Source organism: Eufriesea mexicana, unplaced genomic scaffold, assembly GCF_001483705.2.
Source record: "Eufriesea mexicana isolate 0111107269 unplaced genomic scaffold, ASM148370v2 scaffold76, whole genome shotgun sequence".
Taxonomy (NCBI): domain Eukaryota; kingdom Metazoa; phylum Arthropoda; class Insecta; order Hymenoptera; family Apidae; genus Eufriesea; species Eufriesea mexicana.
The window spans coordinates 2,858,986-2,875,791 of record NW_016908289.1 but is presented as its reverse complement, the minus strand read 5'-3'; the positions used below and the strand labels follow the sequence as shown (position 1 = coordinate 2,875,791).

The 16,806-nt window shown below is 24.4% G+C and overlaps 3 protein-coding genes across 3 annotated transcripts; 1 reads left to right on the top strand and 2 right to left on the bottom strand.

Annotated features, from left to right (window-relative positions):
- Positions 1-1,284: 1,284 nt before the first annotated feature.
- LOC108555088 (transmembrane protein 62-like) lies at positions 1,285-3,447 on the bottom strand (the record flags this gene model as incomplete). Its single annotated transcript, XM_017910601.1, has 8 exons — positions 1,285-1,318; positions 1,785-2,009; positions 2,081-2,255; positions 2,432-2,560; positions 2,631-2,712; positions 2,792-2,914; positions 3,086-3,233; positions 3,332-3,447. Coding segments are annotated over 8 exons (1,032 nt in total), but the record flags the coding sequence as incomplete, so codon positions are not given.
- A 2,373-nt stretch (positions 3,448-5,820) lies between these two features.
- On the bottom strand, positions 5,821-10,012 carry LOC108555109 (transmembrane protein 62). The gene is made up of 13 exons (XM_017910623.1): positions 9,809-10,012; positions 9,569-9,680; positions 9,354-9,491; positions 8,766-9,092; positions 8,190-8,322; positions 7,868-8,023; positions 7,622-7,769; positions 7,328-7,450; positions 7,167-7,248; positions 6,968-7,096; positions 6,617-6,791; positions 6,321-6,545; positions 5,821-5,854 (listed from the first exon to the last, which is right to left on the bottom strand). Exons 1-13 carry the CDS (start codon positions 10,010-10,012, stop codon positions 5,821-5,823), a joined length of 1,986 nt encoding a protein of 661 aa, XP_017766112.1.
- Positions 10,013-10,710: 698 nt separating this feature from the next.
- On the top strand, positions 10,711-15,816 carry LOC108555087 (asparagine-rich protein). The gene is made up of 9 exons (XM_017910600.1): positions 10,711-10,749; positions 11,648-11,722; positions 11,902-12,102; positions 12,286-12,450; positions 12,525-12,674; positions 13,152-13,254; positions 13,322-13,573; positions 14,099-14,562; positions 14,908-15,816. Exons 2-9 carry the CDS (start codon positions 11,648-11,650, stop codon positions 15,814-15,816), a joined length of 2,319 nt encoding a protein of 772 aa, XP_017766089.1. The 5' UTR covers positions 10,711-10,749.
- Positions 15,817-16,806: the final 990 nt, after the last annotated feature.

The window sequence follows — 16,806 nt, the reverse complement described above, 5'->3', positions numbered from 1 at the left end:
TCTCCATTTTAATTATATTACTTGTGATTTTTAATGAAATTAATTTTTCATCATAGAGATGAAACTTAGCTGGATATATTAGTGTATATAATTACATTCATAGTGGATTAAAATATAAAATAAAAATACTTAAATAATTATACTTTCTTCTTATATTGCATTAATCCCCTTATAAAATGTTTTTTACAATACTTTTGTAAACTAAAAAGCCATATGGAAGCACATGAATTATTGTTAAAAGTAATATAATATTTTGAAACAAGTCAAAGGCTTAAAAGAAAGAGATAATTATAAGAAGTTTCTAAATTAATTGTTAAGAACACACATTTTTAAATTACAAATTTAAAAAGGAACATTCGAGCACACATAAATCATTGAAATGAATTAACATATATTATTAAATGTGTAATAAATATTAACAGTCTTTGCCATAACTCTATAAACTGGTAAACTTTGTGGCACTTATTAAAGGAACTCATTAATTGTAATATACAATTATAAATAACAATCACAATTATTTAAAATTCATTTAAATAGCATAAACAACAAAATCTTCACTGTCTTATATTTAATCTAGATAAATTTGTTGTAGCTAATCCTGATGTATAATGAATTTAATATTTTATATTTATTAAACAAGAAACAAATTTCTAACATTTTAAAATTGATTATGCAGAGTGAATCCAGTAACTTAGCTGAGCCATATCTTTGTAACTACTGAAGATAGGAAAAGATTGTAAGGGACAATTTGATACTATTTGATGAAGTCTATCATCATGTAATGTGACTATTTTCAAGTATGCAATGTTATTTGCATATTTAAAAATTTATTGTAAATATTAATAAAAAGTTAAACATCTTATAAAGTATTAACTTTTTGTCATGGTACCCTAATATTCTTAATGTAGAAGAAATACAAAGAATCAGATTAAACAACAATTATACAAAAAAAAGATTTTAGAATGCCATTTAGAAAACAAGTATAATGTACATTGTAATTGCACTAATACAACCCTGAAAAAGGTTGCATTATTTGATAACAGCACTTGTCATACAATACAAATATTTTTCTCTACTATCTTTTTCTATCTTCAATATGAACCAGGGCACAACCCAACCCAGTTATTAAACTTACTCTATATAAGAAATTAATAAAAAAATATACATATATATGGTTACAAATTTACTAATAAGCACATAAGAGTGTGAGAATTTTTTATCTATGCAAAATAATGAGTATTAAATTGCTACACTTTCATAGTAAGTTATTGTACCTTTTATAAATTAACCAAGAGGAGACCATACTTTTGCAGCAGACCTTTATAATAAAAAAAATCATAATTAGTATGAATAGAAAAGATAACAAAAAACTAATAATTATCTATGTTTAGTAATATTTCTTAGTAATCTACTTATTTACTATTTTAGTAATCTACTTATGTAGTTAGTAATAAACTTTTATCATATATACTAATTCTTAGATAAATGATCACATTTATTCTCGGTTAAGATTTCATAGTTTGTAAGATTTCCTTTATTTTATTTTGAGTTAGTATAAACATTATCTGTGTAACATAATTAGTTATTCATTTCACAGAATCTCATAAAAAATGATATCTTACCCAAGTTAATTAATCACGAGTAAATGAATTTTGCGATCATTTATCAGGAAATTACTGAACTTATATGTTAAGTTATTATATAAAATTATTATACAGAAATAACTAAAAAAGGATAAGTAATTTACATTGTGTAAGATATTTAAATTCTTCTATAATACGCACCTTAGACAAAAATACGGCATTGTATCTACTTGATGCCATAAGATTATTGCTAAAAAAATACTCCAAGTGCGTAAAGGACATAATATGGTAGCTAATGTTCCATATGCTAACCAGAAGAAATAAGCCATACAGGTTTGCATCATAATTAATAGCGTTATTGGTAAGTATTGTAAGAAAAAACATATCTTAGATAATGGTTTACCATTTGGTTTAATATTTTGTAATCTATAAAATTATTTAACTTTTTAATCATATGTACATAGTGTTATTCATTTAATTTATATATTTTATCTTACCGCTTATCCACTCTATTAGCTAAGATTAACATTAGTGGTAAATGGAAGGAAAATAATTGAAAAAATCCATAAGCGTAAGTAAAGGCACCAGGCAAAAAAGAATTTCCTATAAATGTCCCCCAAGCAAAAATTATGCCTGTTTGATTTTCTATTACTTCACCAACTGCCCATGGACCTTAAAAATACATATTTTTTTTTTATAAAATTAGCTCATCTTCTATTTTAGAACTAAAGCTAGTAATATTATACATGTCAAAAATTTTAAAATACAACAAATATACTTTTAAAATACTTATTTTTTTACTGTTTTATATGATGATTTCTCTGACTCAGAAGATATTTATTGCTTACCAATTGTTAAGTATAATGCATATAGTACTAATGGAAAAAATAGACGATCAACAGTAGATAATATCCACAATTTTCTAAACCATGAATGAAAAAATTTTATTCTGAATCTTGGTCGGTGCATTTGCTTCCCTAGTTAGAGAAACATTTCAATTTCAATTTTGAATTTTATACTAATAAGCATATTTTGTAATTTACTTACTTTCACATAATATATGAAAGAAACGAAGCAAACATAATGGAATTACCAATAAAAGTAATACTGTGCCAAACAAAAATTGGAACTGGATAAGAAAAAAAATCATATTAATATACAGTTTTATAAAAACGTGTAGCAATTTTATAATATACCATATTACTTACAATGCTACTGACATTAGACATAAGTATAAATCTAGGTAAAATGCGAAATGATAAACGTGACCCATCAAGAGCAAATGGCTGAAATACTATTGCTTCTCTTCCATCTATGTCTATAACCTTCACCTACAATTAATTTTCTTATTATTACTTTTCAGTAATTAAACTGTCATATAATATTAGCAGAGAATGATTACAGAAAATCATTATAATTAAATAGTAATTCATTAAAATTTTCATTAAAATTTCATTAAAAAAAAAATTAGCATAAATATAACTGAACATATTTTACTAAACTCGAATAGTATGTATTCCCTCTCTGTAGTCAGTTGTGTTCCATCTCAAAACATAAAGTGGTCCTTTAACATGTTCACACTCAAGCCAAGCTTTGTCATCTAATTGGACCTGAACAATTTTTATCAATGCTACAGAGAATGCCAATATCCTATAAAAAAAAAAAGTATTATGTAATAATAAAAATCAAGAGTATACAATTTTTAAATAAGAGAAAATAAATATATTGTGTTGTAAAAAAAGGTTTACCTAATGTGTGTAGATTTAATAATAGACATTATATTTTCTTTCCTGGGCATTGTGTATAAAGCATGTTTAGGATTAGTAATTAGTACTACAGGCCATTCTTTGTGTTTTATATCATTTTAAAAGATAGATAAATTATTAGATATAGTATGTATTGCAAAATTTTTCAATGATTGTCATGATTTTAATTTTGCAATTTTCATTAAAGTCACAAAGATATTAGATATATATATGTGAATTAAATTATAATCAGCCGTGAAGGTTACAATTTATCTCGAGTTTTATATAATAATGTTTTTTATGATAAATTACAAAAAGAAATTTATGTAAAATACATAGACATAGATGAAAATAAAATTTGAGATGATTAATAAAGATTGAATTAAAAATTACTCAAGCTATGTATAACATTTATTAACACTTACATGCATTGTTTGCATTCCTTATATATGAATTGTACATATGTAGAGTATTTTTTACCAGTTAAGTGATTAAGAGTATACTTTATACTATGCATTAAATATTTGAAAATAACACTGTTTCTCATTTTCTTTGTAGCAATTTACAAAATACATTAAATATACTTTATGATGTAACTAAATTAATTATGATTCCCAATAATCATTAATTTCATAAATATCTTAAACTTTTGAAAATTATTAAAATCATTATCTAGTATTTTAAAATATTAAGAAACAAGAAAAACTAAAAAAAAAATAGGCAGTATAGTTATTAAAAGGTGTATTTATATTATGAATTAACATACTCAAATACTTATGAATAATGAGGTTTTGCAATTTAGTAACATAAACTTTTAACTGTACTTTTTAGGTTTTTTAAGAATAATTTGATATATTTATGGAAGAAATTTGTGATTATCAATGACTGGGAATCATTAGTCTACTGAGATCACATTTATAGTTCTGAGATCATAAGATGTTAAGAACAATAACAATTAGATAGTTTGTAGAAAAATATAGGATAGCAATAAAATCTATTTTCTAATGAAATACTGATTTGTGTTTTAAAAGAATATCAATTTTTCCATATTGTTTTGTATTTTTCCTATCAACCTTAAATATCCGAAACAGAATATAATCATACAATATAAATAACATACAGAGTTATTGAGGGTATCCACAATTAAAAAATTAAGTCTATCTCTCACTGGAAAAATAATACATAATATGAATAGAAAACAGTCAAATTCTCCATTTTAATTATATTACTTGTGATTTTTAATGAAATTAATTTTTCATCATAGAGATGAAACTTAGCTGGATATATTAGTGTATATAATTACATTCATAGTGGATTAAAATATAAAATAAAAATACTTAAATAATTATACTTTCTTCTTATATTGCATTAATCCCCTTATAAAATGTTTTTTACAATACTTTTGTAAACTAAAAAGCCATATGGAAGCACATGAATTATTGTTAAAAGTAATATAATATTTTGAAACAAGTCAAAGGCTTAAAAGAAAGAGATAATTATAAGAAGTTTCTAAATTAATTGTTAAGAACACACATTTTTAAATTACAAATTTAAAAAGGAACATTCGAGCACACATAAATCATTGAAATGAATTAACATATATTATTAAATGTGTAATAAATATTAACAGTCTTTGCCATAACTCTATAAACTGGTAAACTTTGTGGCACTTATTAAAGGAACTCATTAATTGTAATATACAATTATAAATAACAATCACAATTATTTAAAATTCATTTAAATAGCATAAACAACAAAATCTTCACTGTCTTATATTTAATCTAGATAAATTTGTTGTAGCTAATCCTGATGTATAATGAATTTAATATTTTATATTTATTAAACAAGAAACAAATTTCTAACATTTTAAAATTGATTATGCAGAGTGAATCCAGTAACTTAGCTGAGCCATATCTTTGTAACTACTGAAGATAGGAAAAGATTGTAAGGGACAATTTGATACTATTTGATGAAGTCTATCATCATGTAATGTGACTATTTTCAAGTATGCAATGTTATTTGCATATTTAAAAATTTATTGTAAATATTAATAAAAAGTTAAACATCTTATAAAGTATTAACTTTTTGTCATGGTACCCTAATATTCTTAATGTAGAAGAAATACAAAGAATCAGATTAAACAACAATTATACAAAAAAAAGATTTTAGAATGCCATTTAGAAAACAAGTATAATGTACATTGTAATTGCACTAATACAACCCTGAAAAAGGTTGCATTATTTGATAACAGCACTTGTCATACAATACAAATATTTTTCTCTACTATCTTTTTCTATCTTCAATATGAACCAGGGCACAACCCAACCCAGTTATTAAACTTACTCTATATAAGAAATTAATAAAAAAATATACATATATATGGTTACAAATTTACTAATAAGCACATAAGAGTGTGAGAATTTTTTATCTATGCAAAATAATGAGTATTAAATTGCTACACTTTCATAGTAAGTTATTGTACCTTTTATAAATTAACCAAGAGGAGACCATACTTTTGCAGCAGACCTTTATAATAAAAAAAATCATAATTAGTATGAATAGAAAAGATAACAAAAAACTAATAATTATCTATGTTTAGTAATATTTCTTAGTAATCTACTTATTTACTATTTTAGTAATCTACTTATGTAGTTAGTAATAAACTTTTATCATATATACTAATTCTTAGATAAATGATCACATTTATTCTCGGTTAAGATTTCATAGTTTGTAAGATTTCCTTTATTTTATTTTGAGTTAGTATAAACATTATCTGTGTAACATAATTAGTTATTCATTTCACAGAATCTCATAAAAAATGATATCTTACCCAAGTTAATTAATCACGAGTAAATGAATTTTGCGATCATTTATCAGGAAATTACTGAACTTATATGTTAAGTTATTATATAAAATTATTATACAGAAATAACTAAAAAAGGATAAGTAATTTACATTGTGTAAGATATTTAAATTCTTCTATAATACGCACCTTAGACAAAAATACGGCATTGTATCTACTTGATGCCATAAGATTATTGCTAAAAAAATACTCCAAGTGCGTAAAGGACATAATATGGTAGCTAATGTTCCATATGCTAACCAGAAGAAATAAGCCATACAGGTTTGCATCATAATTAATAGCGTTATTGGTAAGTATTGTAAGAAAAAACATATCTTAGATAATGGTTTACCATTTGGTTTAATATTTTGTAATCTATAAAATTATTTAACTTTTTAATCATATGTACATAGTGTTATTCATTTAATTTATATATTTTATCTTACCGCTTATCCACTCTATTAGCTAAGATTAACATTAGTGGTAAATGGAAGGAAAATAATTGAAAAAATCCATAAGCGTAAGTAAAGGCACCAGGCAAAAAAGAATTTCCTATAAATGTCCCCCAAGCAAAAATTATGCCTGTTTGATTTTCTATTACTTCACCAACTGCCCATGGACCTTAAAAATACATATTTTTTTTTTATAAAATTAGCTCATCTTCTATTTTAGAACTAAAGCTAGTAATATTATACATGTCAAAAATTTTAAAATACAACAAATATACTTTTAAAATACTTATTTTTTTACTGTTTTATATGATGATTTCTCTGACTCAGAAGATATTTATTGCTTACCAATTGTTAAGTATAATGCATATAGTACTAATGGAAAAAATAGACGATCAACAGTAGATAATATCCACAATTTTCTAAACCATGAATGAAAAAATTTTATTCTGAATCTTGGTCGGTGCATTTGCTTCCCTAGTTAGAGAAACATTTCAATTTCAATTTTGAATTTTATACTAATAAGCATATTTTGTAATTTACTTACTTTCACATAATATATGAAAGAAACGAAGCAAACATAATGGAATTACCAATAAAAGTAATACTGTGCCAAACAAAAATTGGAACTGGATAAGAAAAAAAATCATATTAATATACAGTTTTATAAAAACGTGTAGCAATTTTATAATATACCATATTACTTACAATGCTACTGACATTAGACATAAGTATAAATCTAGGTAAAATGCGAAATGATAAACGTGACCCATCAAGAGCAAATGGCTGAAATACTATTGCTTCTCTTCCATCTATGTCTATAACCTTCACCTACAATTAATTTTCTTATTATTACTTTTCAGTAATTAAACTGTCATATAATATTAGCAGAGAATGATTACAGAAAATCATTATAATTAAATAGTAATTCATTAAAATTTTCATTAAAATTTCATTAAAAAAAAAATTAGCATAAATATAACTGAACATATTTTACTAAACTCGAATAGTATGTATTCCCTCTCTGTAGTCAGTTGTGTTCCATCTCAAAACATAAAGTGGTCCTTTAACATGTTCACACTCAAGCCAAGCTTTGTCATCTAATTGGACCTGAACAATTTTTATCAATGCTACAGAGAATGCCAATATCCTATAAAAAAAAAAAGTATTATGTAATAATAAAAATCAAGAGTATACAATTTTTAAATAAGAGAAAATAAATATATTGTGTTGTAAAAAAAGGTTTACCTAATGTGTGTAGATTTAATAATAGACATTATATTTTCTTTCCTGGGCATTGTGTATAAAGCATGTTTAGGATTAGTAATTAGTACTACAGGCCATTCTTTGTGTTTTATATCAATAAAAGAAAATTGACCATGATCTATTGCTCCTAAACGATACCTAAAAATAAATATAAAAAATTATTTAATTTTTTTTTTAAATAAATATTACAATTATTTATAATATAATAATATAGATAAATATATGTATACTCATTTATAATATTAAATAAAAGTTTAATAATAATTTTACGAATTTTTATGACAGATATGGACAAATACTTTACATTCTGTTATCTTTCCAATCTGCTAACTCTAGTTCAAGGAAACCTGTTTGTTGTAGCGTGTACATATTAGGTACTGTTCCACCAAGCATGTGATAATGTCCGCAAAGATATACCATACTTTCTCTATGTCTGCCTAAAAGTGTTATAAAATACTTTTGAAAGTAATGTTCTTATAACAATATAGGATGCATTCAAAATTTTTGGGCTCATTTATTCATTAATTAGAATCATTCTAAACAAATTAAAGACAATTAAAATTTTCTTTTTAAATTGTACTGCAATGAGTACAACGAATTTAAAATAAAATAAAAAATAATTTAATTTTTCATTAGTGAATAATATATATAACATATAATCTAATTTCTTTGCTATCAGATGTACATAATACATGTTGTGCTCCTATTAATCAAGACTATTTTTGTAAATAGTTTACATATCTATTTTTTGCTTTTGAAATGTTTCTATTTAAAAATTAAATTTTTTTATTGTTGAAAAATTTATAAAATATATTAAAGATCTTAAACATTTAGATGTACATATAAAATAAGTAGAAATAAATATTTTATTAAATATTACCTATAATATTTCTAATGCTGATATTAGTTTGCGATAGTATGCAGGAAGTAGGATAATGACCAAACCATATTATAAAATCTGCGTTATTATCCTTGGATTTATTTACTAAATTGTATATACTTTTAATTTCATGCTCATCTAACATGCCAACAAAATTGAATGGTCTTCTGGGACCAGGTTTCAAGCAAGCATCTATTGCAATAAATGTATATAATTTAGAACCAACATTTATGGTATACATATAAGATCTTGGGTGCTTTTTTCCTTGAATAGAATAGTTTGAATAATAATTGTTTTTTGACTCAAGAGTTAATACATTAAAATTATCTGAAATATATTTAAATAATGTTGTATAAATAAGTTTTTATACTTATAAATATTATGTACTGTCATATATAATTATGTATAATGTAAACTCTTTTAATGAAAAATAGAATTTAAAATATATTCCATGCATTATACATAAATATTAAATTTTTTCTTTCATTTCATGAATTTTTATAGTGCAAATGTGCAATATTTACTGTCAAATATAATAACTTCCATTATATAAAATTTTAATAATTTATAATGATATTTAATTATTACCATGATTGCCTCTCACATCTAACCATAGAGTTTTTTTACTAACTTCAGTATCATCTAAAACACGTTTATAATATTGCCATTCTTCTAATATTTGTTTTGATCCCATTTTATCTTTGGCTTTTGCATCTGTAAGATCTCCTGTTTGACCATTACATTATTTTAATAAAAGAGATCATTTTATAAAAGAAATATTATTAATGCTAAATAAAATTTACCTGAAGCAAGTACAACATAAGGCTTAATAGTACCCACAGTAATATTACAAAATTCCTTTAATTCTGTTATCCTAAATGGATCTTGAAATATACTTATATGTATATCTGATATCTAAAAATAATTGAAATTCAGTAAATGATGATTTAATTGACTTAGAAATTAATTAATGAAAAATATAACATAAATTATTTACATATAATTTGTAAATAAATAAATGATCTTGTTTACAAAATACAAACCTGCAAAAACCACATTAAATGCTCGAATGATGTTCCGATATTATAAAATTTTGGATCTGACCATTCTTTTTTCATATCTCCGTTATGTAAAGTATCATCTAATACATGATTATCAACATTGATCAGATCAGCAACATTTGCTACAAATATCGACAACATTAATACAAAAATCAAGAAAATTACTGTAGATTTCGTTATTTTCATTTCCAAAGGAATGATTCCTAAATGTTTTACACGGCAATTTCTTTATTAAAACTGTCCAACTAGTATTTTATTTTCAATGTTTACAAATTTGATGTATTAGGTTATACTTTGCAATGAATATGACACTCAAAACAGCACAGCTTCTTGAGACTGGAAGACAATTTGGAATTTCGGTCTTTCATAGTTTCACAATTTTCTATAATCAACTAATAATTATATAGCAGAATACAAACACTATTAGATATTTGACCACCGCAGAATACCGAAGAAAAGAATTTACATGCTTGCGCATGACCAACTATAACAGTGGTGCTCATTTAAGATTTATATAAACTATCAAGCAGATATATATTTCATAAAATTTAAAAAAATACATAATATTAACGTAATTAAAAAATTATATTAATAAATTAACAGCAGTAGATATGTAAAATAACTTTTTTCTCATCTTTGTATTTTATAATTAGAGTAAGATATATAATATTTTCATATTGTTTAAACATTCGTGTATGTTATTTAAGTATTCATTAAAAATGTTTTTATTTAATATTTAATTAACAAGTGTATAACTTTATGGACTTCAAAAAATTCAGTATAACGAATTGTTTTATAAACAATAAAGCATAAAGAATGCAATGAAAGTCACTGGAACCACACACTAATAATTTTCTTATTCACATTGAGAATGTCCGTGAATATCGTATAGTGTCAATGTGTTCCTCTTAGGAAAAATAAGGGTAGTGCTCAACAGTGACATATGTGGCTCATTTTTAATTGAAGCAACGTAACGCTCTTTCGTGATGTTCTAATTTTTTTTTCCTGATACTGTTTACAGCTACTTGTAGCCGTACGTTTTGTTTATTTTTTCAATATCGTTATTATATTTTATATTAAATTTATTTCATTTTTACATTTTAAACAAAGCAATTATATATTCATATAACCTATTTCTACATAAATGATAGTCTTATTAATGTGCTGAACATTCACAGAAATTTGTGATTGCGTTGAATTCTTTAATTTATGTAAATTGATGAGCATATATATAAATATCTATATATAAATAGATTCATCTTTGAAAAAATCAGACCTTCCTATACCCCAAAAATGTTTTAATCGATTTTAAATTAAAGTACTGGAGATTAGTTAGAAGGTTATAAGGGATGATTTAAGATTTCTCATTAATAAAATATGCATGATTATAAACTATTTTCTCGTGTGTAAAGTAAAAGGGTATAAAGAATATAAAATAAAATTTTTTTTATGCAATAAATTGCATATCATAGTTCCAATATTAATTTGTTGGATACCAAATTCGGAAATGAAGTTCCTTTCGAAATAAAACAATAAAAAGTAACATGAATATCTACTTTAATATTTAAGATATTTAATCGTAATAATCTTAATAATCTTAATAAATTAACATGGATATAAGCAATTATCTTTTTGTAATGTAATTGAAATAAAACATTCAAGATCAATTTTTAAAGGATTTAAATAAAAGGGAAAGCAAGTAATTGTTTAGACAATTTGAAATGTAACATGTTAAAATATATTGATATAAATAATTATAAATTTTTAAATAATTATTAAATATAGAATGTTTTTTTATTAAATATTTTTTATAATATTCAGATGGCATCTAGTGCACTTGAAGAGAAAATTAATAAAATTCGACAACAAAATGAAGAAATTAGAAGGAGATATGAGGTACGATGTACATATATAATATAACAAAACATAAGTTTAATATGTATTTTGTTTATTTCAACAATATCATAGAAGTGTAATTTTAAAAAATTAAAATTAAAATATTTGAATTTAATTGTAAACGACACATTGTAATATATTTTATAAATGTTTTTATGATATCATTTTTATTCTATTAGGAAGTCGAAGAAGATAAAAAAAATGCAGCAAAATTAAATGCTTTGGTACAAATGGTACCATCAACAGATTGGCCAGAGAGGAAAGAACCACCGGAATTTTTAAATTCTCCTAAAATCAAATTAAAATCAACCAAAGAAAAACATGAATATACATTGCAGTCTCATATTGGAGAAGGAAAAAAAATTCATTCTTTCTCTCAAGTATGTAAAAAAACTTATTTCAAATTTTTTGTTGTATTAAACTTGTTTTCATTTTACATATTTGTTTTATATGTTTATTATTTATATTTATATTATTTGTATATATTTCTTACAAAGTAATAATAAGTAATAATATTTATTACTTTTATGTAATATAAATTTTGAAAATAAAATATTATTTAGGGAGAAGGACCACCACCAGATCCTAAATACAACTTTTTAGCAGATTCTGAAAGGGAAGAACCAACTGTGGAATATACAAAAGAAAACAGTGGAAGTAGGTCTCATCATAAAGCAACAAGAGGTAGTTTCAGGAAAAAAATGAATGGGAGAGAGAGTAACCAGAAAGTATGTAATAACATATTGTATTTATAACTTTAATTAATTATATTAAATATAATGGAATTTACTTTTACATAAAGGATAATAAATCAAATAAAGGAAATTATAGAGATGAATCTCAACCAGGATATGATGCTTGGAGAGCAGAAAGGAATCGTATTGATGAAGATCGTATCAATAGACAAAGAACTGCAGAGGGCAATTGGCGTAGAGAATGGGATAATGATAAAGTATGAACAAATTTTCATAATATGTTAAATTAGTAATTATAAATGTTTAGACCGGAATATTGTGGTACTAAATGTTGATTTTAAGATTGAAAATTAATTTTAATTTAGGTTACTATAATACACTAGCAATACTACATTTATGTTTTCGTAATATCTGAAAGATGACTGTAATTATTGTAAAATTACAATTATTGTAAGCAAGTGCTGCATTAATTGAAAAACCAATGATTTATGGTAGATTCAGTAATAAAATTATTAAATATATGTGGGGTAATTACATCTTTTGCACTCTTGTAAGCTTAAATGTAGTTAATCTATAACAATGAGGAAGAATTAGTAAAAATCATAATTATTTTAAATTATAATTCGATACTAAAGTATTTTACACATAGAAATGTGTCACATGATAAGCTTTTATTAACAAAATATTAGTCATGTCTATTTGTGACCATATAATGAAATTATGTTGCATTGTAGGTGCATATTATAGATGATGGCGCAAAGAAATTATCAAGGCCTATATTAGGAGATTTTACGAAAAAGGATTATAAAGATTCTGATAGAAGATATCATGCTAATAGTATGGTTAATTTTTATTATTAAAGTTGTGTACTTTATAAAATATTGTTAAAACTTATTGTTTTTAGATAATGAACATGTCAATTACACTCGCAGTGGAAATCACCGTCCTCATCGTGGTTCAACAAAGAATTTTTATAGTAACTACGAAAATCGGTCTCATAATACTTATGACCAACATAGAAATAATATAGCGGCATTAGCAAAAAGTCCTGTTTCTCCAACTTCTGAAGAAAGAACTGTCGTTGCAACCGAGAAGAGTATTAAAGTCATAGTAAATCAAAGCAATGTTACTAAAGGGCAACTAATGAGTGTTAAAGGTATCATACATATTTTATTTTATATATTTATTAATTACAAAAATTATGTTTTAAAACCAAATTTTTATTTTTAACTTCTAAATTATATGGCTTTTTACATTTAAATGGTATAATAAAATTCTAAAATTACAGATTAAGTTAAGAATCCGACACTCGGATTAAGACAAGGCCTTGAAAGTATTTTATCTTTAAGAATAACAGGATTTCTGAGATTTTGAATACTTAAAATATTTTTCATTAGGAACATAACTAAAGATTATAATTAAGGACAAAATTACAACTATAAATGAAAACACAAACACTAAATTCGAAAATCCCAATTTTCAACTATATCAAATATTGTTCATTCAGACATATATTATGGCTATTCGAAATTTGAGGAATCCTGATGTTCCAATATCATAGGATACTATTGAAATTCTAATTCAATTTGAAATAAAGTTCCTGATTAAATATTTTCTGATTTACGTTCTGTTAAAAATCCTAATATATATAAATTTCTTGAAATATAAATAAAATTTTTAGTGAACTCACCAAGTATAGCTGGAACTGGAAGAGTTGGACCGCGGCAAAGAACTCGTGTAACGTATAGTCAATCAGATGTCGATGCATCTCCTACTGAAGGTGAACCTTTCTTTCGTCAAAAATCATTTGAAGATAAGTCAAAGGGAACTTTCTCAAATAATCAAAAGTTTCCTAATTTAAAGAGGTCTCATTCACAAAAAAAGAAAGAGAACGAGATAAAATATCAGTATCATCAAAGAAAAGATGTCAAAAAGGAAGATAACGATGGAAATTCATGCAAGTACTATGAAAATGAATTTAAATCTTTTACGCAAAAGGATCAGCAAAAATCTTATTCTATTAAATCACCAAAGCCTTCAAAAGGAAATATGAAGCTAAAACATGATTCTTCAAGCGTGGATGTTTCACAGAAATGTGAAATTCAAGAATGTTCAATTTCTAATGAAGTAAAATTTGGACAGAATGTTGGACAAAATATTGAAGAAAATATTGAAAAAAATATTGAAGAGAATATTGAACAAAATATTGAAGAGAATATTGAACAAAATATTGAAGAGAATATGAAACAAAATATTGAAGAGAATATTGAACAAAATATTGAAGAGAATATTGAACAAAATATTGAAGAGAATATTGAACAAAATATTGAAGAGAATATTGAACAAAATATTGGACAAAATATTGAACAAAATATTGAACAAAATATTGGACAGAATATTGAACTTAATGTTGAACAGAATATTGAACATACTGTTGATCAGAATATCGAACATACTGTTGATCAGAATATCGAACATACTGTTGATCAGAATATCGAACATACTGTTGATCAGAATATCGAACATACTGTTGATCAAAATATTGAATATAATATTGAACAAGATATTGAACATAATGTTGAACAGAATATCGAATATACTGTTGAAGAGAATATTGAACATGATATTATAACAAAGAATAGTAGCACATTACAGGAAATTAAATCTGAAGCAATTGAAATACCTAATACAGAAAATGTACAATCAAATATTGAGAATGAAGTTACAAATGAAATATTGCTAGTGAAAGAAGTTGAAATGAAAGAAATTTCTTTGACTTCCATATCAAGTACAGATAATTCTGAACACATTGCCAAAGATATAACGAATAAAAATAGTTTTGAAAATAAGAATGAGTGTCCAGATCTTCTTGCAAATAAGGTAACAGAAAATTTGCAAGAAAATTGTAATATGTCTTCCGAGGTATCAGTTCCAAATGATATTCAGTTTAATGAGGAACTCATGTCAAATAAAAGTGAAGTATTGGACAATGTTGAAATAGATCAAACTTTTTTGCATAAAGATGATCAACAATCATTGAAACAAGTTACAAAACAGTTTGTAGATGACGACTGTGATAATATCGAAGATGAAGTTATGGTGCAGCAAAATATAAAAGAGATAACAGATAATTCTGTGTTTTCGTTGGAAGAGAAAACATATTCTGTGATAGAAATTAATAATCAATCGGTATGCAATAATAAGTTAACAGAGAAAAATAACGAATCATCTGATAAAAATTTAAAGAATACTTTAAATTCCTGCGAAATAAAATCTAAAAATACTCTTAGTCCTATAAATGTGGGTGAAAGTTCAGTAAAAGAAATTAAAGAAAAAATTGAGGAAACAGACACAAAGGAGGAATTAATAAATAAGAAAAATGATAAAACATTGCAATAAAAACAGTACCAATTCTTAATAACACATGTAACGATCTTTTAGTTATATTGGTACTTTTTGATATTAGTAATATTTCTAATGCTCACTACGATTAAAAATATTGTTTCAATGTAGGAACAAATTTTATGAAAATGCTAAATATTGCAAGTTTCTTTTAATCAATAGAAATTAAATTTTTAGTTTTCTGTTTATTTTGATTCTAAAATGTTGCACTAATGAAAGTACTGAATGGTGCTAGAAAGAATGGAACAACATAGGAATAAAAATTTTTTTTAGATTCTTTGGGATTTATGCTGATGTCGTAACTATTTTATGTTGATAGTACTCTAAGTCTACGTCATCAATTTAGTCTTATTTGTACAATTTCATTAGAAAAGGTCGATCTATGTGAATAATAACAATCGGATCCACGATCCTTTCGTTTGTCGTCTTTCTAGCATCGCAGAATTAGTATTGTTTAATTAATTGGTTCATCAAGATTTACAAAAATTTGAACAATTTATTTTGAAGTTTATAAATCTTTCCAACAAAATATCTAAAAAACAGCTTTTAAATAACGCATTTTCAAATCATTATTAGAACTGAGTGATGCTACTTGCGCACAATCGTTAATGTTATTTAAATAATCCTTTGCGGATATGCTTTAATTATTTCTTAAAATAATATCATATTTTTAAACAAAAAGTTTTTTTTTCAGATACACTGGGAGTAATTTGTTGATTAAAAAAGCAATGCTGTTTCCTATGAAACACTCAGTTACATTCTTTTTCTTTATCTTTTAGAAGAATGAAAAACCGCAGAGGATTAGGACACTAAAAGTTAATCATTATAGTGCTTTTACAATACACAGAAATTATCAAGGCCATGATTCAAATTTCTTGATATTTTATATAAAATTCTATGACAATAGAATACTGATATCTGTTCAGATATTACGCTCGAATAATATTTTTATAATTGGCTATAGCAATTAGTTGTATATCTGAGATT

What these genes read in the sequence shown, in the direction of transcription:
- LOC108555087 (XM_017910600.1), top strand. Translation starts at nt 11,648, where the DNA reads ATGGCATCTAGTGCACTTGAAGAGAAAATTAATAAAATTCGACAACAA. An exon ending in AAATTAGAAGGAGATATGAG is followed by an intron (nt 11,723 to 11,901) that starts GTACGATGTACA and finishes TTATTCTATTAG; the next exon opens with GAAGTCGAAGAAGATAAAAA. An exon ending in GCAACTAATGAGTGTTAAAG is followed by an intron (nt 13,574 to 14,098) that starts GTATCATACATA and finishes TAAAATTTTTAG; the next exon opens with TGAACTCACCAAGTATAGCT.
- LOC108555109 (XM_017910623.1), bottom strand. Translation starts at nt 10,012, where the DNA reads ATGAAAATAACGAAATCTACAGTAATTTTCTTGATTTTTGTATTAATG. An exon ending in CTTTCATATATTATGTGAAA is followed by an intron (nt 7,097 to 7,166) that starts GTAAGTAAATTA and finishes TTCTCTAACTAG; the next exon opens with GGAAGCAAATGCACCGACCA. An exon ending in TGCATTATACTTAACAATTG is followed by an intron (nt 6,792 to 6,967) that starts GTAAGCAATAAA and finishes TGTATTTTTAAG; the next exon opens with GTCCATGGGCAGTTGGTGAA.